The following is a 23,515-nucleotide window of genomic DNA, read 5'->3' on the forward strand; positions in this document are numbered from 1 at the left end:
ATCATTATGTATAACAGGATATTGTAAAAATTAAGTTATGAAATTTTTGTTAAAACGTTTCTTACCTACCGTTATATTGGCTGGGCCGCAAAAATATTCGTTGTGGGCCGCATGCAGCCCTTGGGTGCGAGTTTGCCAAGCTTGCTGTAGATAGAGGGATTGGTTGGGGCTCTGATTGTTCCCTTCTGGAGCTGGAGGGCGGGGTCAACTCCCACATCTCACAGGCCCTAAGGGTGTGGTGGATCCTTAAAGAACAGTTTCTACTTGTGGGAGTAAGTTGGGAATGGATGTTGATCAGGAAAAGCACTAGACATCCGTGCTGGTCTTCCCTACCACTGCAGGGAGCTTCCCTGGTGTGTAAAGTGGGTTCTCATTTGTGATCTCCTTGGAGCTTTACCAGCCACTGTTGTGTATGAGTGAAGATACATGTGTGCTTGGTGGCATTTCCAGACATCCCAAATAACAGCGGTTTAAACAAGGCAAGCATTTATTTCTCTCCCATGTTAACGTGATGTAGACAGTCTGGGGGTTCCAGTGTCAGGGGCCAAGGTCCTAGGGCAGTGATGGCGAACCTTTTGAGCTCGGTGTGTCAGCATTTTGAAAAACCCTAACTTAACTCTGGTGCCGTGTCACATATAGAAATTTTTTGATATTTGCAACCATAGTAAAACAAAGATTTATATTTTTGATATTTATTTTATATATTTAAATGCCATTTAACAAAGAAAAATCAACCAAAAAAAATGAGTTCGTGTGTCACCTCTGACACGCGTGTCATAGGCTCGCCATCACTGTTAGAGGCTGCCCACATTCCTTGCCACATGGCCCCTTCCACCTTCAAGCAAACAGCACCGAATCAAATCCTTCTTGTGCTTGGATTTCTGACTTCTCTGGCTGTGATCTCTCTCTCTCTCTCTCTCTCTCTCTATATATATATATATATATATATAAATTGATGGGTTTGAATCTTGGTCTTTCACCTCTAAATCCCCTACTCATTCAGTCCCAGCCCCCAAAACGGTTTTATCTCCTGACAACACATACAGAATCCAGCAAATAAAAGAACAACAATTAACTGACATGGCATAAGGAGTGTTAACCATGTGTCCAGAGAGCTAAACTATATAATAAAATTCTTGAATACTTTTCCGTAATGCAGTCTCCAACAAAGTATTTCCAGAATTTTGATTCAAAAATGTATGTTTCCTTCACTTGTAAGTTCCTGTTGCTTGGCCCACTTCCAGTGAGCATCTGAGGAAGGGCAGGTTGGTTGACTGATTTCCACTTTTGTTGCAAGTGTCTCAAGCATTCGGGACTGATGCTTTTCATCATTGCTGGTAGCTGTGTCTTTACATTTCTAGTTTTGCACTTACATTCATAAAAGAGTCTTGGCAAATAGCAAAAACAAAGTCATATCTTGTAAGACCACACACATGACCGTGTTTCTGTGACTGACCTTTTCAGTTTCAGGCAGCACCACTTAGCATTCAGGCTCAGAGCCCCACCTTCCAGGGATGCCCCCTTGGGCTCAGCTGTGTGTTGGGAAGCAGGAAGGTGTTTCTGGGGATGTGGGAAGGGAAGGGCTTCAGTTTTTCTGTCCTTCCTTCCCCTCTCTGTTTCTAGTTTTGCACTTACATTCATAAAAAAGTCTTGGCAAACAGCAAAAACAAAGTCATATCTTGTAACCACACACATGACCATGTTTCTGTGACTGACCTTTTCAGTTTCAGGCAGCACCACTTAGCATGCGGGCTCAGAGCCCCACCTTCCAGGGATGCCCCCTTGGGCTCAGCTGTATGTTGGGAAGCAGGAAGGTGTTTCTGGGGATGTGGGAAGGGAAGGGCTTCAGTTTTTCTGTCCTTCCTTCCGCTCTCTCTTTCAGTCTTCCTAGTGGTCCAAACTGCCCCTTTCCTAGCAGCAGCTGGGCTAGGCCAGCTTGGGAGGGGGGAGGACGTGTGGGGTGCCAGCACACATGCCATCTGTCTCCCTCTTTGCTGGCATCTCCCAGCTTTTGGCCACCTGCAGAAGTGCCATCTCATGTCTATCATGGGCTATTAAGGCATTGGGAACACACAGAATCTGGCTTTCCATTCACGATGTGCTGTGCTGTGCACTAGTTGAAAGATGGGGTGAGAACTATGTCTTTCTGTGCCTCAGTTCCTTGTCGGTAAAGTGGGGGTCATTCATTCATTCATTCAGCAGCTTTCTATTGAGCACCTACCGTGTGGTAGGGATCATACTAAGTATGGGGATGCAACAATGACCAAGGCAAGAAAAGTCCCTACTGACATGGAGTGGCTATTCAAGCAGGGGAGACCTACATGTCATGTGGCATTAAGTTCTCTGCAGGAAATGAAGTAAGTTAAGGGCGACAGGATGTTTTGGGGGATTAGGGTGGTGCCTGCTATTTTAGATTGGTCTTTGGAAAACAGTGTCTTAGGTGACACTTCAGCAGAGACCTGGATAAAGTATGAGAGAGGCAAGGGGTATCTGGGGGAAAAGCTTTCCAGGTAGAGGAACTGCAAGTGCAAAAGTCCTGAGGTAGAAGTGTGTTTGAAGAAGAGCAAGAAGGTCAGGGTTGCTGGAATGGAGAGTGTAAGAGGAAGAGTGGAAGGAAGTAAGGCCAGATAATGAAGGAGCATTTAGACAATGGGAGGATCTGAGATTTTTACATAGCTTTTTTTATTGCAGTCTAGCATACATGCTGTGAATATACTCACAGCATGATGAATATTTACATTTGTGTACTCCCATGAAACCACCTTAGAGGTAAAGATTTATTTATTTTTAAAATTCTTTACTGTTTAAAGTATTTCATGAGTCTCCTTTTCCCCCCCATTTGACCTCTCCCTGGCCGCTCCCACCCCCCGGCACATGCCCTCACCCCCCTACTGTCTGTGTCCATTGGTTATGCTCATATGCATGCATATCAGTCCTTTGGTTGATCTCTTACCCTCTCACCCCCCGCCTTCCCTCATAGGTTGGACAGTCTGTTTGATGCTTCTGTGACTCTGGTTCTATTTTTGTTCATCAGTTTGTGTTGTTCATTATATTCCACCAATGAGTGAGATCATGTGATATTTCGAGGTAAAGATGTAGAACATTCCCTTCACTGTAGAAGATTCCTTGTGTCCTTCCTCCGCCGTGCCCCTCTCTGCATCCAGATAACCACTATGCTGCTTTCTCTCACCAAACATTCATCGTGCCTATTCTGGAATGTTTCACGAATGGCATCATGCAGGATGCTTTTGTGTCTGGCTTCCTTTGCTCAGCATAATGCCTGCGAGATCTGTCCATGTTGGAACGTGTGGCAGTTTAGAATATTCAGTTTTAGTCTGAGTGGGACGGGAAGCCCTTGGTGGTTATGAGCAAAGGAATGACTTGAACTGATTTGCATTTTGAAAGGTCTGCCTCCTGGCAGTGTGAGGCTGGAAGCAAAAGGCACAGGGGAACTGGTACAAGTGTCCCGGGCTGCCGTTAACAATGACCACAAACTGGGTGGTTTAAATGACAGAATTTATTCTTTCACAGTCTGGAGGCCAGAGGCTGAGATCAGGTGCTGGCAGGCCTCTGCTCCCTGCAAAGGCTCCAGGGGAGGGGTCTGCCTTTCCTCTGCCAGCTTCTGGGGGCCTCAGGTGCTCCCTGGCTTGTGGACATGTAACTCCAGTCTCTACCCCTGTCTTCATGCGGCCTTGTTCCCTTGTCCTCTCCTCCTCGTATAAGGACATGGGTCAAATGAGGTAGGGCCCACTCTAATCTAGTGTAACCTCCTCTTAATTTAACTAAGCATATCCATAATGACCCTATTTCAAAATTAGGATACATTCTGAGATTTGGGGTGGTGTGGCATTTTCGGGGACACTATTCACCCCACTATAGGGCTGCTGCAACAGTCCAGGCAGATGATGGTGGCAGGATGGGGCAATGGTGGTGCTGCCAGGGGTGGTTGGAGTCATAGGGAGTTGGAGGGTCCAGCTGACTGATCTGCAGGATGGTTGGTATTGGGGAGTAACTGAATGAGAGGAGTTAAAGATGGCTTCAGGGTTTTGGGCCCAAACTACTGGAAGGATAGAGTTGAAGTTTCCTGAGGTGGTAAAGGCTGGGTTAGGAACAGGTAAGAGAGGAAAATTTCAAAAGGCCATTTTGGAGACATCCAGGTGGGGATTTGGGAAGGGAGGGGCCAGTCTGGAGATATAAATCTGCACATCAGTAGATAGGATGGTGTTAGGGCGATGGGTCTGGGAGAGGTCAGCCAGGGAGCGAGCATGGGTAGAAAGGAGGACCCAGGACCGCGCAGGGCATGCTGCCATAGGAGGTGCGGAAGTTGAGGAAGTTGATACCACCTGAATCAATTCTGTGAATTAGGAGGGTTTAAAGGGATAATTTTCAAACGTTCTTCCCATAGTGCCTGGAGTATAATCTTCATAGAATAGTGAATGGTAGCTCTGTGTATGTTTGCTTTTATTCTTAAAAAAGAAAGAAAGAAAATCAAGTGAAACAACAATCTAGGGGGTTTGGGAGAAGCCTAGCTGGTGGCTGTGACAGTCCTGTGAAAACTCCTTGATTCTGGACAAAGAGACAGGCCTTTCTTCGGCCAAGCCCTGGGGGCTTCTGGAAAGCCCTTCCCCACCCCCAGGCTCCCCTCTCTCTGCCCAGAGCTGACATCACCAGGGCAGCTTGTGGGCAGTTCTGGCTCTGAGGACAAAGGCCTGAGTGTGAGCAGTGTGAGGCCTGGCATCTCCCAGCTGCCACATCCCTGATCCCCCATCTGTGCCAGGGTTAGACGTGGGGGTGGGAGCCATGCAGCTCCCGCCACAGTAGGGCCCCGGGGTCCCTGGGATTCTGCTTCTCCGAGGAGGGGGCCTTTAAGATTCCTGAAAGGCAGTAGTCTTGGACCAGTCATTTGGGCTCTCTGTGCCAGTTTCCCCATCTGTGGCTAAGCATGGTCGGTCCACGCTTATCCTCGGGCTATGAGGATGAACTTGACCGATGGGCGAAGCAGGAGGCACAATGCCTCGTGTGTGGTGAGCACATGGGAAAGGTTCTCCAATCACATTTTCACCTGACTTGTTGGGAAGTTCCCCCAGTGCTTGGAACAGTGCCCAAATACAGTGAGCACACGACGTGAATTTGCAGAATGAATGAATGATAGGATGGGACTCCCTTTCCCAAGAGTCTGTTTCATTGCCAATTTGCTGGCGCGGTGTTGAGGAGGGAGGCTGAGACCTGTTCACTGCTGCATGTGCGGGCAGTTCGCACATTCATTGGTTCATCCATTCATCCATTCATTCATGCATATACTGGGCACATTGTCAGCCCTCACAGCCCACGACAGTGAGGGGCATGGTGGCGGGACCGCAGACATGAACCTCATGATTCCTGGCAGCCAAAACACGGATGCTCAGGTTGGAGCCCCTTGGCTCCAAGAGGAACCTCTCCAGAGGAAAGGACGATAAATGCTTGCGTGTGGTTTTTAGCCACACGAACAAACGACCTACTATGCAGGTGCCAGGAGGAAAGAGTCTTGGGAATTGAGAGAAGATGGGGAAGGCTTCCTGGAGAGGTGGGGGGGCGCTGGGCTGGCCTCAAAGAATGCTGGGCTTGGGGTAAGGGTAGCCGGCATCATGGTTCCAAGCCCAGGCTCTTCTTCAGCCCGCCTGCGTGGAGACCCCACCTCTGGCCCACTTTGAGGAGAAACGCTTACCCTTCCCAACCCCAGGTTCCTGAGTGGGAAATGGGAATAATAATAGTGGTTAGGCCCTAGCCGGTTTGGCTCAGTGGATAGAGCGTCGGCCTGTAGACTCCAGGGTCCCAAGGTTCGATTCTGGTCAAGGGCATGTACCTTGGTTGCGGGCACATCCCCAGTAGGAGGTGTGCAGGAGGCAGCTGATTGATGTTTCTCTCTCATCGATGTTTCTAACTCTCTATCCCGCTCCCTTCCTCTCCGTAAAAAATCAATAAAATATATTTAAAAAAATAATAGAGGTTAGCTCGTAGAGAAGCTGGTGGTCAGGATGAGAGCCGTCAAGGACCTTCTGGCACATCATAAGCTATCCGTCGGTTGGCGATGGATGATGGTAATAATATGTTTATTATTATTGGGAGGAGTAACGCATGTTACAGGGGGATAGAATGAACACAGGAAAGGGGCTGGCATGAAGGAAGTACTGATGTGGGTGGCTGCAGGTGGCCAGGGAGGTGGCCAGGAGCTGAGGGGTGAGTTGCAGTCTTTACTCTGCAAACCAAAGCACAGGTATTCCTGCGGCAGCACGCAGGTCCCCACCTGCCAGGTAAAGAGATAAAACCTTTTCAGTAACAGTTGAAGGTCGCAGGTTCATTTTCCAAATCCCATTGGAACCCTCCCTCCACAGATGTAACTCCTTCTAGGTCTGGGAATATTATTTCTTTCCTGTACATGTCTTTATATGTCACTGCAGACCTGTTCTCTATAAACAATGCCTAGTTTGGGTTTGTGTACCTTTAGAAGTTTTAAATTGATTCATACCATGCATATTCTTTATTGTGTGTGTGTGTGTGTGTGTGTGTGTGTGTGTGTGTATGTGTGTTTTGCTCAAAAGTATGATTTTGAGGTTCCTCCACATAGCTCTGTGTCGCTTTAGTTCCCCCATTGTCACCGTGGTGCAGTGAACTACCGCATAAGTGTCCTGAAGACACATTTTTCTATTCTTACTATTCTTATTAGGTTGCTTCTCATGTTTTGCTGTTCCAAACAAGGCTGTTTTGAAGTCTGTGTTCCTGTCTCCTGGTGTGTAGGTGTGAAAGCTTCCTTAGGCCAGGGATTGGCAAACTTGGCTGTGAAAGGCCAGATAGTAAATATTTTAGGTTTTGTGACTCTGTGGTCTCCGTTACAACTACTCAGTTCTGCCATGACTGCTTGAAAGCAGCCTTGGACAATATGTAAATAGATGGATGTGTTCCAATAAAACTTTTATTATCAAAATAGGGACTGGGCAGGATTTGGTTCACGTCTGATGGAGGCCTTGTGCTGGGTTATAGAATACGGGGTGTGTGTGTGTGTGTGTGAAAATGGGGGGTGGGGGTAAGAGGACTAGGTTTACAGTTGTGAGTATGCGAAACACAGAGTTTATTCTTATATTATTATTTATTAATTATTATATTATTTTCCACACAAACAACTGTAAGCCTACTTTTGCCCCACCCCCTCTGCACATTTCCATCTCTCCTAGGTGTTGCTAAATTGCTTCCAAAGTGTGTAGCTGCGTTTTGAGAGTGCTGCCCCATGGCTGTTTGAGGGTGGCCCAATCCTTTGTTGTCCTTGGCGAGTTTTAATGACGGTGTCTGTCCCTTTGCAGAGCTGCATGCTTCTGGGCGGCCGGAAGACCACGGACATCCCTCTGGAGGGCTACCTGCTGTCTCCGATTCAGAGGATCTGCAAGTACCCCCTCCTCCTCAAGGTGAGAGCGGCACCCCACTCCTTTCACCATGCTCGAAGTGACAGATTGGCTCTGATTGGCTTAATCATAAAATGAAACTTGTTAGTGCAAGTAGCTGAGAAGTCTGGGGCAGGCTGGATCCCACCAGTACCCTGCCTCTTTCTCCCTTGTTCAGTTCTGCTTTTGACAGTTGAGCTTTATGTTCAGTGTGGTCGCAGAGGGCTGGTTACTCTGGCCTTATACCCTCTCTTCTAGTAGCTCTGACAAAAGTGCTGAGGGTAATTCAGGCTTTGGCCATCTGTGGCCAGGAGAATGTGATATTCCAAATGATTTGGGCCTGAGTCGCATGCTTTTACTTGAATCACTGACATGAAGCCTTTGCTTGTGCTATTTCTCCTCCACCTATATGCTTGGACTTGGGCTTTACCCTAATTGCTATGAGCTGGGCAGGGTTAGGCATTGATTGGCTAAGACATGGTCCAATGACAGTGAGTGTGTTCTGATTGGCTGAGATTGGGGTCAGATGCTTGTGGTCCAATGACAGTGAGCAAGACAGTGTGTTCTGATTGGCTGAGATTGGGGTCAGATGCTTCATACCTGAACCAATCACCCTGAGCAAGGGATCTCTAATTGGCTTAGGTTTTTGTCATGTGCTCCAACCTCTCACCAATCACTGTCCCACAGGCTAAAAGCCCAGTGAGGGGGACAGACTGGACCCTCCTCACCAAAATCTGGGCTATTTGTGGAAGAGGGTGGGCAAACACCGTGTGGGGAAACCACAGCATCCACCTACTGCGGTTTCCTGTGCTGTCCAGCCACCTTTGACTCAGTCTTGGTCAAGCAGATTTGCTGCTTGTGTGGGGACCCAAGAAGTCTTAATTCTCAGCATTTGAGCTGGCTTCTGGGTAGATCTCCAGCTGGGTGGGTAGCTCTGTCACCAGCTGCTGCTCTCAGCCCAGGGTTTTCAGCCCTTGGAAATGGCGGCTGTTGACCTGAGCTTCCCTTGGCGCCATCCTCAAGGCCTTGAGTCTGACAGCTGTTCCTGGAGTCTTTGCTGGTGGATGAATTTGGCTGGTGATGCCTCATTCACACGCCCGGGGCCATGTGCATCCTTGCTCCATGAACTGGAAGAGAGAGGGGAGGGGAAAGTACTAGGGAATTCTTGAACTTGACTTGCTGTTGGATAAGGTGGGTGACACTTGAGCCTCTGAGGCTGGCCAGACCCTGGGGCCATCCTCTCTGCCTGTGAACACAAGCCTGTACTGTGTGCAGCTGTGGGAGGTGGGACACAGCTGTCCCCTCACCTCCTCTGGCCTGCTGCTGTTTATCCCTTCCAGGGATCTCAAAAGGACGTTCCGCCGTGGTTCTTGTAGCTGCTTGGATTCCCAGGTGGATGTGGGCAACGTCATACGTAGCTCAGCTCTTCGGCTTGGTGCAGGAGAAGCTCCACGTGGGCCTTGTGAATCGGTAGCCTGTGGACTGAATTGGACGTTTGCCCATGTTGTTTATCTGGTCTGTGTGGGTGTCTTCCACATGCGAGTTAATTGTCAGCATTTAAAGAGAGTGTTCTGTATTGGCTTAAGGCAGGGGCTAGCAAAGCTGCGGCTCATGGGTCACATCTAGCCCATGGCCTGTTTGTGTACAACCCATGAGCTAAAAGTGGTGTTTACATTTTTTAAAGGGTTGTAAAAATAAAACAAAACCCTAAAACAAAGAAGACTGTGTGACAGAGGCCGGATGTGGCCAGCAAAGCCTAAAATATTTACTATCTGGACCTTCACAGAAAAAGTTTGCTGACCCCTGGATTAGAGCCACACTTGGCAGCCACAGGCTGCCTGGGTTTGAACCCCAGCTCTGCCTTTTACTAGCTGTGTGATTCCTCCATGCCTCAGTTTCTCATCTGTAATACACGGTTTGTATTAGTAGTACTGATAAGGTTGTTATGATGATTAGACCCTTATTTACTTATTTCTTAGAGCAACTCGATGAGGTAGCCACTTTGATTAGCCCCATTTTAGAGATGAGGCAACTGAGGCACAGAGAAAGGAAGGGGCCTGTTCAAGGCCATACATTGGGTAAGGAAGCAGAACCATGATTTGTGGATTCTAGAATTCCCCTATCAGCTCCACAGCCTGTTGAGAGCACTTTGAGGTGCTAAGGCTGCCAAAGTGCTGGGTGTTGGGGGTGCTGATCTCAGTTCCCTAAGTGGGGAGTCTGGGAAGGTCAGTGACCTTGTGTGTCATGGTTCAGTGACTGGCCTGCTCCTCCTTTCCTGGTTTTCAAAACCTTAAATATTTGACCCATTAACAGTAGTTCTCAACCTTCTGGCCCTTTAAATACAGTCGTTTGACCCATTAGGAGAACCACCAGCTGAGATTCCCTAGGTGTTAATTAACCCCTTGATTTCTGGATCTTGGGAAAGTCCCACCAGCTGAGGTTCCCTAGGTGTTAATTAACCCCTTGATTTCTGGATCTTGGGAAAGTCTGGGATCCCAGCATGCACTTGGAATGGCAGTTTCTATAACATGTTTTCACAGCCAGTGGGGCTGGACCTGTGTGTGTGTGTGTACTCCAGCTCTCAATGTGAGGCCCATGCATTTCTGAGGCCTGCTCAGCCCCAGGGGCCACAGTTTGGTCTGGCAGGATTTCTGGGCTCTGGATTCCCAGAAGAGCAGGGAGGGACAGAGCCGGCCGGCAGCCGATGGAAGAGTAACTGCCCACAGGAAATGGTTGAAGCCGGGCTGTGGGTTTGCTCTCCTGACCAAATGGCTGTTTACAGGCTCAGTTTCCTCTGTCTCCAGCTGTGTTTATCCGAGGCTCAGAGAGCACTGGGGGACCAGCCAGCGGGACCTCAGATTCCTGTGGGCCCATGCCATGCTGCCTGCCCGACCGAATTGCTCAGTGTGTCCGGCCTTTGGCACCCACAGCTGAAATGTTTGCATCAGAAAACAGCTGGGACGGAGGGGAATTCTTCATACCCCTCCTGAGTTCCTCCTTTCTGTCACATTTTCCAGTGGGTTTTCAAAGACAATCCCATGAGCTGGGGGACAGTCCTCCCCTCCGGCCCCTCTGGTTCTGACCCTGCGCAGATGTCCCTGTGGCCCTCTGAGCCACTTGTGTGAGCTGAGCTCTGAATTAAGTAGGCGAGCAGGATTGAGGAGCCTGCGTAGGAAGAGGGAAGAGGGAAAAGGCAAGAATGAAAGCCTCTTTGGGAACAGCCCCAAAAAGCTGAACTTGAACATTGCCTAAGAATAGCCGGGACATTCTATTTCAGCCTTCAACCCAGACCCAGCATAGACAGTTGGCATTTTCAGGCTTTGTTGAGTTTTCCATCGACAGTTCCAGGGAAATGATTCAGGTTTGGGGTAATGCCCCTGGTGCTCAAATGGCAGGTGCCGAGGCGAGACAGACTGTCACCGACCCTTTTAGCTGTTTCCGGGTGATGCACAGAGCTTATTGGGGCACTTACTGTGCACCGGCTGCTGGTGTGGCTCAGGACCCACAGGGCTCGGTCTTGGACAGCCCCCCCTGCCCCACGGGGCCTGCCTGCTGCGTCATGGGAGCAAGCGAGGCTGGCAGGGGGCAACTTGGAGGGCACATCTGTCTAAAGGGGGCAGCTGGCGCTCCAGTCCTTCTGTTCCCCTTTGCCTTCTGCCTCTCTAACCCCTTCAGTCTCCTTTACTGGCTCCTCACCTTCTAGACCTCTGAGCGTAGGTGGGCCCCAGGCCTCAGTCCTTGGGCCTTGACTCTATCTAGACTCGCTCCTGGAGGAGGCCTTATTTACTCTGGCTTTTCTCATTTTATTAAGGTATATTCAGAAGTTGTGCAACCATCACCGTAATCATTTTAGAAATATTTTCATCATCCCTCCCCAAAGGAACTCTGGACCCATTAGCAGTCACTTCCCTTTTCCCTCCTCTCCCCCCAGCTCCTGGCAACCACCTACTTCCTGTCTCTACAGATTGCCTATTCTGCACATTTCACATAAATGGAATCATATTATATCTAACTTTTGTGTCCAAATTCTTTTCCTTAGCACAGTATTTTCAAGGCTCCTCCACGTTGTAGCATGGCTCACAGTTTCATCCCTTTTTATGGCTGAGTAATATTCCATTGTGTGGATAAACCATGTTTTGTTTATTCATTCATCTGTTGATGGACATTTGGCTTCACACTTTTTGGCTGTTACGAATGGTGCTATTATGAACATTAACCTACAGATTTTTGTGCGGACATTCCCATGGCTTTAACCTCCATCTCTGTGCCAGTGACTTCCAGCATGGATCTTTCACTTAACCTCGGGCGGGACTTTTCTCGGGCCCACGCAGCTTCTCTGCTTGGATGTCTAACAGGCACCTCCTACCTAACATGCCACAAACCAAATGCTTGGCTCTCCCCTTCCCCCAGACCTGTCTTCTCTCCCATCCTACTCCCTCATCCCCATCTCTGTAAATGGCTTCTCTTCTTTTTAAAAAAAATATGTTTTTATTGATTTTTTTAGAGAGAGAGGAAGGGAGAGGGAGAGAGCGATAGAAACATTGATTGGCTGCCTCATGCATGTCTCCTACTGGGGATCAAGCCTGCAACCTGGACATGTGCCCTGACTGGAGTCGAACCGATAATACATGGGATGATGCTCAACAACTGAGTCACACTGCCCGGCTGGTCTCTCTTCTTTCTGGTTGCTCAGGCCAAACCTGGGAGTTATTTCTGATCCACCCCATCTCTAGTCCATTAGGGAGTCCTGTTGGCTCCGCTTCCCACACACATAAAGTTTTCTGGTGTGCCACCTAAAATCCTTTGGAGAGCTGTGATTAGCACACATCCCATGCTCTGGGAAACTCCCCTTATCCAGCCATCCTCCTGCACCAAGAATTGAGGCCAATACCTCCTTAGTGACGGACTACGTCCATCTCCAGGGGCGCCACACTGCTATGATCAAGGAGACAGAGGTAACTACTGAGCGTGGTGAGAGCTGCATTACCCACAGAAGGGCGTGGGAGATAGAGAAGACACAGGAGACTGTGCAGGGCCCCCTTGCTATACCCTGAGCAGCCATCCTGCACACAGCACTGCAGCAGCTGTCCCAAACAGACGGGGTGGCCTGTTTGGCCCCCAGATGTTTGACAAGTTTTAAATCAAGTTGGCGTTTGGAAATCGGGAGCTTTCAGAGGGAAGTCTTAAGTTCTGGGTTCAGAAACAGTTAGCAACAGTAGGATGACATTTCTACAGTCATTTAATGAGTAATTAGGAGGCATCTACTGCGTGCTAGGTGCCATTCTGGGCACTGGGGACGTTACTTAGCAGATCCCTTGTAGTCTTCCTGATTACCTCCAAGAGAGAGCCACAGTGGGTGGGACAGTGTCTAGGGGTTTTGAAGCTATGTATTCATTCACCAACTCGTTATTGAGCAACTATTATGTGTCAGGCATTGTACTAGGTGCTGGAGATACAAAGTGAAAAAAACTGCCCAAACCCCTACCTCTGTGTTCTGATGTTCTGCTGGGGGGAGGCAGACAACAAATGAATAGGAAATGTATATGTTTGTTTAGGTGGAATGGGTGCTATGGAGAGAAATGTATAAGCTAAGAGTGATGGATTGAGAAGGGACTTTTGAACAAAGACCAGAAAGGGATGAGGAAGGTATCTTGGGAAAGAATCTTCCAACCAGAGGGAGCAGGCAGTGCAAAGGCCCTGAGGTAGGAATGTGTCTGAGGAGCAGCAAGGAGGCCAGAGATAGGAGGTAGAAAGTGGGGGAGTGAGGTTGGAAAGGTGATGGAGCCGGCATATGCATGGCCTTGTGGGTCACTGTAGGGTCTTTGTCTTCTCTGAGTGAGGTGGGTGCCATGGGAAGGTTCTGTGCAGAGGAGGGACAAGATATGACTTAGTTCCCACAGGATCCCTCTGGCTGTATGTGGAGAATGGACTACGGGTGGTGAGAATGGAGGTGGGAGACCAGAGGGGAGTTGATCTCAGTGATCCAGGTAGGAGATGGCTGGACTATGTTGGTAGCAGTGGTTGGGGATGCATTTTATGAGAACTGCCTCTTCACATCATTAGCCCATTTTCAATTGGGTAGTTGTTTTCGTATTATTTGCCAAGGTTTTCTATATTATCCTGGATACTTGTGTCTCTTTGGAGTCCTCGTCGGACTCTGATGTTATGAAACGAGCCCTCCATCTGCCAGGGATCTGGCCTCTCACCGTCTTGCTGAGAAGGCACAGGAAGTCAGAGGTCTCAATAGGATGACATTTCTACAGTCATTTAATGAGTAATTAGGAGGCATCTACTGCGTGCTAGGTGCCATTCCGGGCACTGGGGACGTTACTTAGCAGATCCCTTGTAGTCTTCCTGATTACCTCCAAGAGAGAGCCACAGTGGGTGGGACAGTGTCTAGGGGTTTTGAAGCTATGTATTCATTCACCAACTCGTTATTGAGCAACTATTATGTGTCAGGCATTGTACTAGGTGCTGGAGATACAAAGTGAAAAAAACTGCCCAAACCCCTACCTCTGTGTTCTGATGTTCTGCTGGGGGGAGGCAGACAACAAATGAATAGGAAATGTATATGTTTGTTTAGGTGGAATGGGTACTATGGAGAGAAATGTATCAAGCTAAGAGTGATGGATTGAGAAGGGACGTTTGAACAAAAACCAGAAAGAGATGAGGAAGGTACCTTGGGAAAGAATCTTCCAGCCAGAGGGAGCAGGCAGTGCAAAGGCCCTGAGGTAGGAATGTGTCTGAGGAGCAGCAAGGAGGCCAGAGATAGGAGGTAGAAAGTGGGGGAGTGAGGTTGGAAAGGTGATGGAGCCGGCATATGCATGGCCTTGTGGGTCACTGTAGGGTCTTTGTCTTCTCTGAGTGAGGTGGGTGCCATGGGAAGGTTCTGAGCAGAGGAGGGACAAGATATGACTTAATTCCCTCTGGCTGTATGTGGAGAATGGACTACGGGTGGTGAGAGTGGAGGTGGGAGACCAGAGGTGAGTCGAGCTCAGTGATCCAGGTAGGAGATGGCTGGACTATGTTGGTAGCAGTGGTTGGGGATGCATTTTATGAGAACTGCCTCTTCACATCATTAGCCCATTTTCAATTGGGTAGTTGTTTTCGTATTATTTGCCAAGGTTTTCTATATTATCCTGGATACTTGTGTCATCTCTTTGGAGTCCTCGTCGGACTCTGATGTTATGAAATCAATTGGGTAGTTGTTTTTGTATTATCTGCCAAGGTTTTCTATATTATCCTGGATACTTGTGTCTCTTTGGAGTCCTCGTCGGACTCTGATGTTATGAAACGAGCCCTCCATCTGCCAGGGATCTGGCCTCTCACCGTCTTGCTGAGAAGGCACAGGAAGTCAGAGGTCTTTGCACTGTGGTCTTCCCTGCCCAAGCTCCCGTCCTCCCTCAACCACAATGCCCAGCCTCCATCCTGCCTCTTGGGTTGTGAACCGACACCATGCCTAAGGCTGTTCCAGCATCTCAACCTGCATCAGCCGCAATTCAGGTTCTTTCCTGTGTGGTGAGCAACAATAGCTCAAGGAACGGAAGCCTCCTCTTTCAGGGTGAGAGACCTGCTTTCCTCCTTTCAAAGCCAAGCTTGTATATACATCCGATCTTCCAAGTGGCCTTCCCAGATCTCCTTCCCTGGCAGTCCTGCCTACATTCTGTTTTCTGTCACGATCTGTGTGGCTCTAGCTCAACCTCTTAGCTGTGTGACCAAGTACAAGTTGCTTAACCTCTCTGTGCCTTCATTGCACCACCTGCAAAATGTGGATGGTAGTTGCCTCCCAGGCTTACTGCAAAGACAATGCATGAGAAAACTCACGAGAACACTGCATATTACTAGGTAGATAGACATGCTTGGTAAATGTTAGCTACTCTAATATTGTAGTGATTTTTATTTATTTTTTATTCCAGTTTCTGCACTTATTAATGTAGCTTCTTTGAGAAGAGACTTAAGTTCTCTGTCCCCGAGTTTCCTCTTCTATCAGATAGAGCCTTGGTCATGGGTTATTGTGAAGATTAAATGAAATAATAGCTGTAAAGCACTTCTAAGTGCTTAGTAAGTATTAGCTATTTTTATTGTCTCAAAGTTCATTTTGCCCAATATTCATAGAACTATAGTAGTTTTTTAAATTAGTATTTTAATGTTATATCTTGTTTTATCCTTTTACTACCAACCATTCTCTATCCTTAGGGTTTAGGTACTTCTTTTGTAAACTACACAAAGTTAGAATTTGAAAATCTTATCTGTCAATCCCTATCTTCTAACTGGAGAGTTTAGCCCACTTATATTTATTGTATTTATTGATGCATTTGAATTTATTTCTACCATTTTTCTTTTCTATTTTTATTTGGTTTCTTTTCTTCACCCTTTCTTGCTTTATTTTGCATAATTTTAGTGTGTGTGTTTTTTTGGGGGGTTTAGTTAACTCTTTTTTTTTAAAAAAATTCCTTTTTATTTTACTTCTTCTGTATTGGAATTTATAGCTATTGCCACCACCATCATGTACAAGAAGTGAGTAGATTCTATAGAACTCAGTGGGATGGTAACTGTGGCCAGCTGTAGAGCACTTGTCCCATCTAAGGGGGTAGCTGCCCGTCAGGCCAGTTGTTATTGTTAGTGGAAACACAGGCCCGGAGTGGCCAGAGCTTCTGCTTTGCTGAGAGAGGCTGGCATCAGCATTTGGCCTGCGGGGCCTGGTTTATGTCCTGGGCTTTGATCCAGTCCTGCATTAGAGCCAGGAGACCTAGGCTCAGAAAGGGGATGACTTACCTAAGGTCACACGTATGTCCTGGTCGAAGCCCGAACATGGACTCCCAGTCCTGAGCCCTCGCCCACTGTTTCCCCTTCCCTCTCTCAGTGGGAGGATGGAGTTTTTAAGACCCATGTGCATTATTTCTTTTCCTCCACTAATTCTTAATCTGTGGGGCTACAGTTCTCCCAGCCTTGAAACAGGGGCTGAAATTGTTAAAATCAGAAATGTATTTGCATGAAATTTCCATAGAGTTTGCAGGCCTGGAGGTTTTCTTTGCTGTGCTGGACAGCTTTTCACTTCTGGGTTTTCTTGGACTTCCAGATGTTTTTTGCTTCTTCTTTTCTTTTTTTCTTTAAGTGGTATTGGGTCTTGTCAGGCCTCTTCCTTTGAGTCCTGCTGTCACCCTAGATATGGCCTGAGGGGACCCCAGAACTACAAGTGCAGGAAAGAGTTGGGTAGGGGTGACAGTTCCGCCCCCTGGGCTTGGACAGGGCCTGCAGCTGGCTGAAGTGTCTTCAGAAAGTGGGTGTCCTCTGTTGGTCCGGCCCCCGTGCGTGACACCCTCCACTCCCACGGGCCACCTTTTTCTCTTTGTGGAGAGGACAGCATGGCTTCCCAACTGCCTTGTCTCCTTCTGGGCCTCCACCCCCCCACGTCAGAGCGAGTGATGGATACTGTCACTTCCTCCAGCAACAGATCCAGCTTTCTTTTTACCCTGTGGTTTCATGGATCTGTCTTCTTTTGCTGGTCTGGAGTTCGAGGTCTCTGTCCCAGGGCCTCACTGTGGACGGAGCCCACACCTCAGGCCTGACGGGCTGCCCACAGCCAGTACCAGCTGCTCCCTTTTGGTAAACGCGTGGTTGGAGGGGAGCGAGGGGGCATGAGGGACCTTTCAGAAACACCGGGTTCCTGTACTCTGACATCCTCTTTTCTAGGAAGTGCTCACCTCAGGCTTGCTTGTGAAACCACACGGGCTCACAGGCGGATGTTGGGCAAGGCCATCAGCCTGGCTCTGGAGGGGCTGGCGCTATCATTTTGCAGGGTGGCCCAGGGCAAACCCCAAACCCCCTTCCTTCTCTGCCCTCAGTGTATCTAGGTATTCCCCAAGGTCTGCCCCTGCTCAGATGTTTTGTGTTCAAAGAGCCTAGTTTTGGGGAGTGTCATGTCTAGATCACATGACTAAAGAAACATGTTTGCTGGCATGGTTGGAGAAGTGATTCGCTGGAAAAGTCTTCCCTGATAGCTTCAGGCCTGGCTAGTCCCTTCCTCTTCAGTTCCTCTCTCATCACACCTAGGAGATGGCTGGAGCCCTTGGATAAGACTGGCCTGACCTTGAGAATGTCCTTGCCTGTGCTTGTGGTGGGGGAAGTTCCTGGGTTGAAGGTCTGCTCTGACCAGCCTCTTTACACCCCGCGCCATGTCCCTGTGAAGGCAAGGTGTGTTTTATTTTCATTTAGAGTTGACATTTGATGTAATTTTATATTAGTTTCAGGTATACAGGATAGTGGTTAGACATTTATGTAACTGACGAAGTGATCCCCCTGATAAGTCTACTACCCACCTGACACCAGGCATAGTTATTACAATACTATTGACTATATTCACTATGATGCATGTTGCATCCCTGCGACTGTTTTGTAATTACCAGTTTGTACTTCTTAATTCCTTCACCTTCCTCACCCAGGCCCCCCCCCCCCCCCCCCCCCCCCCCTATACCCATTTTACAGATGAGAAAACGGCTGGGCAAGGGCCATATCAGCAACCACCTTTCTCTCCTCTCCTGTCCTGTCTCTGTCCTGTTTCTCTCTCTCTCTCATTTATTCCACTCCTGCCACACCACCTCCTCACTGTTACTTGTTACCCACATATGCTCCCACTTCAGACCCCTTGCCTTTGCTGTTCCCTCTGCCAGGCACACTTTCCCCACAGATTTTTGCAGGACTCCCTCCCTTGCTTCTCCGGTCTCTAGTCACATGTCGCCTCCACACAGGGGTCTTCCTGACCTCCCTATGTGAGAGAACACCTTTTTTCCCACTACTCTCTAGCCCCCTCATTCTGATTTGTCTTCATAGTATTGATCATTGCCTGGCAATGAATTATATGCTTGATTTTTCTTTAGTTTATCTGATCTCTTTTATAGAACATAATATCCACCAGGTGAAGAAGTTTTCTCTTGTTTTATTAACAAATGTGTCCCCAGATCTTAGAATACTGCCTGCTATGGAGGAGGTGCTCAAGGGACATTTATTGAATGAATGAATGAATGATGTTTCCCAGCCCCACATATGATCACAACGTTTTCATAGAGCAGAGCTGGTATTTGGCCCAGGCTGGGCGACCTGGAAGCCAGGCTTGATCCCCTCTGGGTTGATGTCTCTTATTCTTGCCCTCACTTCTTCCCTAGGAGCTAGCCAAGAGGACACCCGGAAAGCACCCAGACCACCCTGCGGTCCAGAGCGCCCTGCAGGCCATGAAGACGGTGTGCTCCAACATCAACGAGACCAAGAGGCAGATGGAGAAGCTGGAGGCTCTGGAGCAGCTGCAGTCCCACATCGAAGGCTGGGAGGTGGGCCTGGGGCAGGAGGGGCCCTCCGGGTTGGCGAGGGGCACAGGGAGTGTGCAGTTGCAGGAACAGACTTTGGCCTGGGCACTAAATTCAGCCTATAGCATATTTTGTTCAGCCTACATGTTATTTGTAAAGAAATTGTTTAATTATTTTTCAATTAAGTCCACATAAAAATGTACACTTCAAGTTTTCCTTGAAAAACGGTAACTCTAAGCTCCCATTTTCCACAGTAATAGCCACCAGAGCTTCCAGTTTTCCTTAGTCTCCACCCCCTCCTCATTACTCCCCAATCATTCTCTTCACAAGTTGCCTTACCTGCCTGGTGCCCATAGGCCTTAGATTTTTTGATACCAAGGTCAGGGGTCTACTCCAGGACAGGATTCTGGCTCTGATACTTCCTTGCTGGGTGACTTTAGGTCAGTGTCTTAACTTCTCTGAACTTCAGTTTCCTCATCGATGCCTGGCACATAGTAAGCACTCAATACATGGTAGGTATTGATATTGCTATCATCATGATTATTAGGGGATGGGTTTCTTGAGATCTTCTGACTGTGTGTAATTTATTTGTTTAAACCTCGACATCTTTCTTAGATTATTAGAGATTTCCTACAAACCCATAGAAGGAAATGGAAAAATCTGAATAAATAAAAAAAATCAATATCAGAGTAAATACAGCTGGAAGGGGAGATTAAGAGCAAAAAATCAAAGACTCTGTGGACACAGATTACCCTCTGAATCATCTGCCTTTGGGTTTCCTGGCACTTGCTGTGTTTGGGATTTCTACTTCGTTTCCCTGTGTGGGGAAATCTCACATGTGACTCTGTATCGCTAAGGGGTGGAGGGTTTGGTTGCAGAGAGGAGAGGGATCGGTGTTTAGCGAAGATGTGGGGATTGTGGGCCCTCTCTGTGTGGAGGGATTCCTTTGCCTCAGTTTCCTCATCTGGATTAATGCTTGCCATGTACCCCACCCTCCTTCCCCTCGGCCTTGCTGCCTGGCCGAGACTGGGGAACAAAGAACTCAGACCCCCTTGTTGCTCTGGGTTGGGATGTGATTGGCCAAGATCAGATCCAGCTGCTTGACATTTGGAAGGCGGGAGCCGGATGGAGGCCACCTTGTGCTGTCTTGCAGCAAAGCACAGCCTTGGTCGTGTTTGACTTTCTGTGGTGGCCTGCGCAGAGGGCCCGGCTCCAGCTTCCCGGTGTCGGCAGGCAGGGCAGGGCCTTTTTGTTGTTGGTGGCAGGACAGGATGGCTTTGCAGTGGACGGTGGAGGCAGCGGCTGCTGAGGGCCAGCTGTCAGGTTGGCGTTTTCCTGTATTATCAGCTCAGGCTGTTGCTGTCCTGACTTCCCCTTTTCCCAGGAGGGCAGAGGCCGTGGCCTGTGGAGGGGCCTTGTTCTTGGTTTGCTGGGAGCCCCGGCCTAAATTCCTACCCCTTCTAGGCCCTCATTGATTGGGGAAGCCCCCCATTTCTTTCTGCCTAAAATGCATAGCTTGGTTTCTGTTTCCTACAACTGAAAATCGCCTGATCATCATTGTGTCGGTCCGGATGTGTTCCACAAGGACTCTTGTTTCAGCCTCATGACGTCAGAGCTCTGATCTGGTCTCTTGTCATCCTGTTGGCCTTCTTCTCATGGTTCCAGGATGGCAGCAGCTTCAGGCAGTGAGAGGGACTCCTCTCTCAGAGAGGAAAACCTTTCCCAGAAGCCCCAGAGGAACTTCCCTCTCATTTTATTGGCCGGAAGTGGGTTACATGGCCACTTTCCACATATGTGCTCACATAGGGAGCAAATATTTGGACATATTTAAGTGCCTGTCCCTTTGGACTTTGAGCTTCCTGGCAGCCAAAGTGAAAAGAACAGGGCATATAAATTACTGAACATTTATTGTCAAAAAAGGAAGACATAGACCAGTTCTTCTGGGAGACAGATAATTTCCTGGAAACCAGCTGGAAAAGAAATTTCTCACATGGGCCCCTGTGGAGAGGGTATTGCACAAGCAATTTGGCAGCCAGAGCAGAAGTGATTTCCAGATGCCTTCTTCTGGTAAGGGCCTAGGGAAATAGGAACTAAGGGTTTTGGGGACCCCCTTTGTCCCAGAAAAATTTACAGTTTGAGCATGGCCCTTATTTTGATCACTACAGTAGGAAATAAAGTGACTCAGAATAAGAATCGCAGGCAATTACTGAGCACCTGTTATATATTTCCAACTTTAGAAGGGAGGTGTTGTTATTCCCATTTTACAGATAAGGAAACTGAGGCACAGGGACTTGGTTTTGAAGCTCAGCACTATTACCTGCAGAGTTCCTTGCCTCAGGCTAGTTTGTCCTGCTCTCTTGGTCTTATTTCCCCCTACTTGTCTAATTTTAGTAATAATATCCCTGAAGTTATCTTCTGGTGTCATTTTGAGGATAAAGTGAAGTGTGGAATATGAATGTTCTTTGGAAAATGTGAAAGGTTTTCTGTGCAGTAGAACGGTTTTTAAATATAGTTTCATCCTCAAGGTGACTTGTGGAAATAATATGTTTTAGCTAGAAAAAATAATGTTTACCAGTGAGGCTACTTGCCTTGGCTTCATGCCATCAGTAGTTACAATCTCAGGGGACATGACGAGTTAAGGTGTCGTTCATGGTGAATGAGAGCGATGGCCAGTCCTTATTTCTGATACTCTTCCTGATCGTTTCTAATCTTTTTGCTTGACCTGTTGCCAATCTGATTAGGTGGTTGTTGCCTCTCTCGGAACATGGCTGACAAGGACTTGCTTTGGGAGGAGGGGAGTCTTTTCCGGGCCACGTTCTTGCTGTGTGCTTGGGCTTGCAGCATTAGTTTGATATCTGATCTGTGGTTTTATGGGGCCTGATCCTTCGTAAGCCACTTGTCCTTTTTAGTTGTGAGGCTGGTTTAGTTCAAACCAGATAAGCTAATCCATAAATCCATTCTGCTGAGCGCAAGGAAACGGCAGTGTGTTGCAATACTGTGGAAGTGAGTGGACGAGCCAGCCTCCTCTGTGTGGGGGGGATTCCTTTGCCTCAGTTTCCTTTTCTGGAAAGTCTGGAGAGTGGAAGTACCCCTTGAGTCACCTGGGGGTTAGGGAGTGATGCATGCAGAGCACTCAGAACCGCGATTTCTTCCCTGGCTCAGCGCAAACGCTCAACAGGAGGAGCCGTGGCAGCAAAGCAGGATTTCTTCCTTAGATGTTTTAGATGAACAAGCATCATGCAGCTTGGCTAGAGCTCACACCCAGCGTGGGCTGACCCAGGGGACACTCCAGATGCAAGCCCCACAGACTGTTGTAATAAAAAGAAATGTATCAGAGAGAAACAGGGCACACTCCTCTTGCTGGCTCTGGGAGCCCTGGTTTAAGAGCCCATCGACTGCTCACCCATGAGGGAACAGAGGAAACAGAAATAAAAAGACCATGAATAGAAGTTCTGATGTGTTCTTTCCACCCTGCCTAGGCTGCCTGTGCTCCCGGGAACACGTGGTCTCTTCCCTCCTGAGACCCCTGCTCTTGACCAGTGATTGCGCACAAACACCTTTGAGGTTGCCTTCTAAGAGGCAGCCCAGGGTAGCAGAGATAGTGGACAGGGCAGAGGGGCCACCTGCCAGGGTCCAGGTCCCAGCTTGCTCACTCACTAGCTGTATGACCTTGAACAAGTGGCATTCTTGTGGGGGAGATGGAATAACAAGTCAAGACATAAATAAATTAGGAGGAAGGCATAGGTAATAAGCCCCCCAAAACAAAACAAAGCTAGATGCTGACCAGGGCTGTCTGACTGAGTGAGTCCTTTTATCTCCCTGAGCCCCAAGTCCCACGTCTGTGCATGGTCACCTCCGTATGCCCGTCCCAGCATTGTCCTGGCTCGCTCAGCAGATGGAAGCCATTGATCATGTGGTATTGGTTTCCTGTCCGCTGACAGATTGGCGGTGCATTTAGATTTTGGGGTGAGGGAGGCAGTGGTAGGTCCTGTCTCTGGGAGGGAAGAGGGTATCCCCAAGTGTTCTGGACTTGCCAGCTCATTCACTGTGCCCCTTGTCACTCTCCCAGGGGTCCAACCTCACGGACATCTGCACCCAGCTCCTCCTGCAAGGGACTTTGTTAAAAATCTCCGCAGGCAACATCCAGGAGAGGGCCTTCTTCCTCTTTGACAACCTCCTTCATCTCCCTGAGCCCCAAGTCCCACGTCTATGAATAGTCACCTCCGCATGCCCATCCCAGCATTGTCCTGGCTCGCTCAACAGATGGAAGCCATTGATCACGTGGTATTGGTTTCCTGTCCGCTGACAGATTGCAGTGCATTTAGATTTTGGGGTGAGGGAGGCAATGGTAGGTCCTGTCTCTGGGAGGGCAGAGGGTATCCCCAAGTGTTCTGGACTTGCCAGCTCATTCACTGTGCCCCTTGTCACTCTCCCAGGGGTCCAACCTTACGGACATCTGCACCCAGCTCCTCCTGCAAGGGACTTTGTTAAAAATCTCCGCAGGCAACATCCAGGAGAGGGCCTTCTTCCTCTTTGACAACCTCCTTGTCTATTGCAAGCGGAAATCCAGGTGAGTTGCTGGGGGCAGGGCTGCCCAGGTGGGCCAGGCGGCTGGGATTGGGTTGAACCCTGACAGTTTCTCATGGTGACAGCATCCCTCTCTGCACCTCCTTTTCTCTTCTGAGTTGTGGGGTTTGTTATAGATCAGCACTGTCCATAGAAATATAATGTTTGAGCCACATAGGTTATTTAAAACTTAATGTGGTTATTTGAAACTAGAGGCCCGGTGCACGAAATTCGTGC

The 23,515-nt window shown here is 48.5% G+C and overlaps 1 protein-coding gene across 1 annotated transcript in view; it reads left to right on the forward strand.

Annotated features, from left to right (window-relative positions):
• Positions 1-23,515, forward strand: part of PREX1 (phosphatidylinositol-3,4,5-trisphosphate-dependent Rac exchange factor 1) — a 126,608-nt gene that overhangs the window by 36,894 nt on the left and 66,199 nt on the right. Inside the window, exons 5-7 of the mRNA XM_014543913.1 lie at positions 7,335-7,436; positions 18,575-18,736; positions 23,149-23,282. Coding sequence (XP_014399399.1) covers positions 7,335-7,436; positions 18,575-18,736; positions 23,149-23,282 — 398 coding nt within the window. The remainder of the gene's footprint in view (positions 1-7,334; positions 7,437-18,574; positions 18,737-23,148; positions 23,283-23,515) is intronic.

Source organism: Myotis brandtii, unplaced genomic scaffold (genome assembly GCF_000412655.1).
Source record: "Myotis brandtii unplaced genomic scaffold, ASM41265v1 scaffold342, whole genome shotgun sequence".
Taxonomy (NCBI): Eukaryota; Metazoa; Chordata; class Mammalia; order Chiroptera; family Vespertilionidae; genus Myotis; species Myotis brandtii.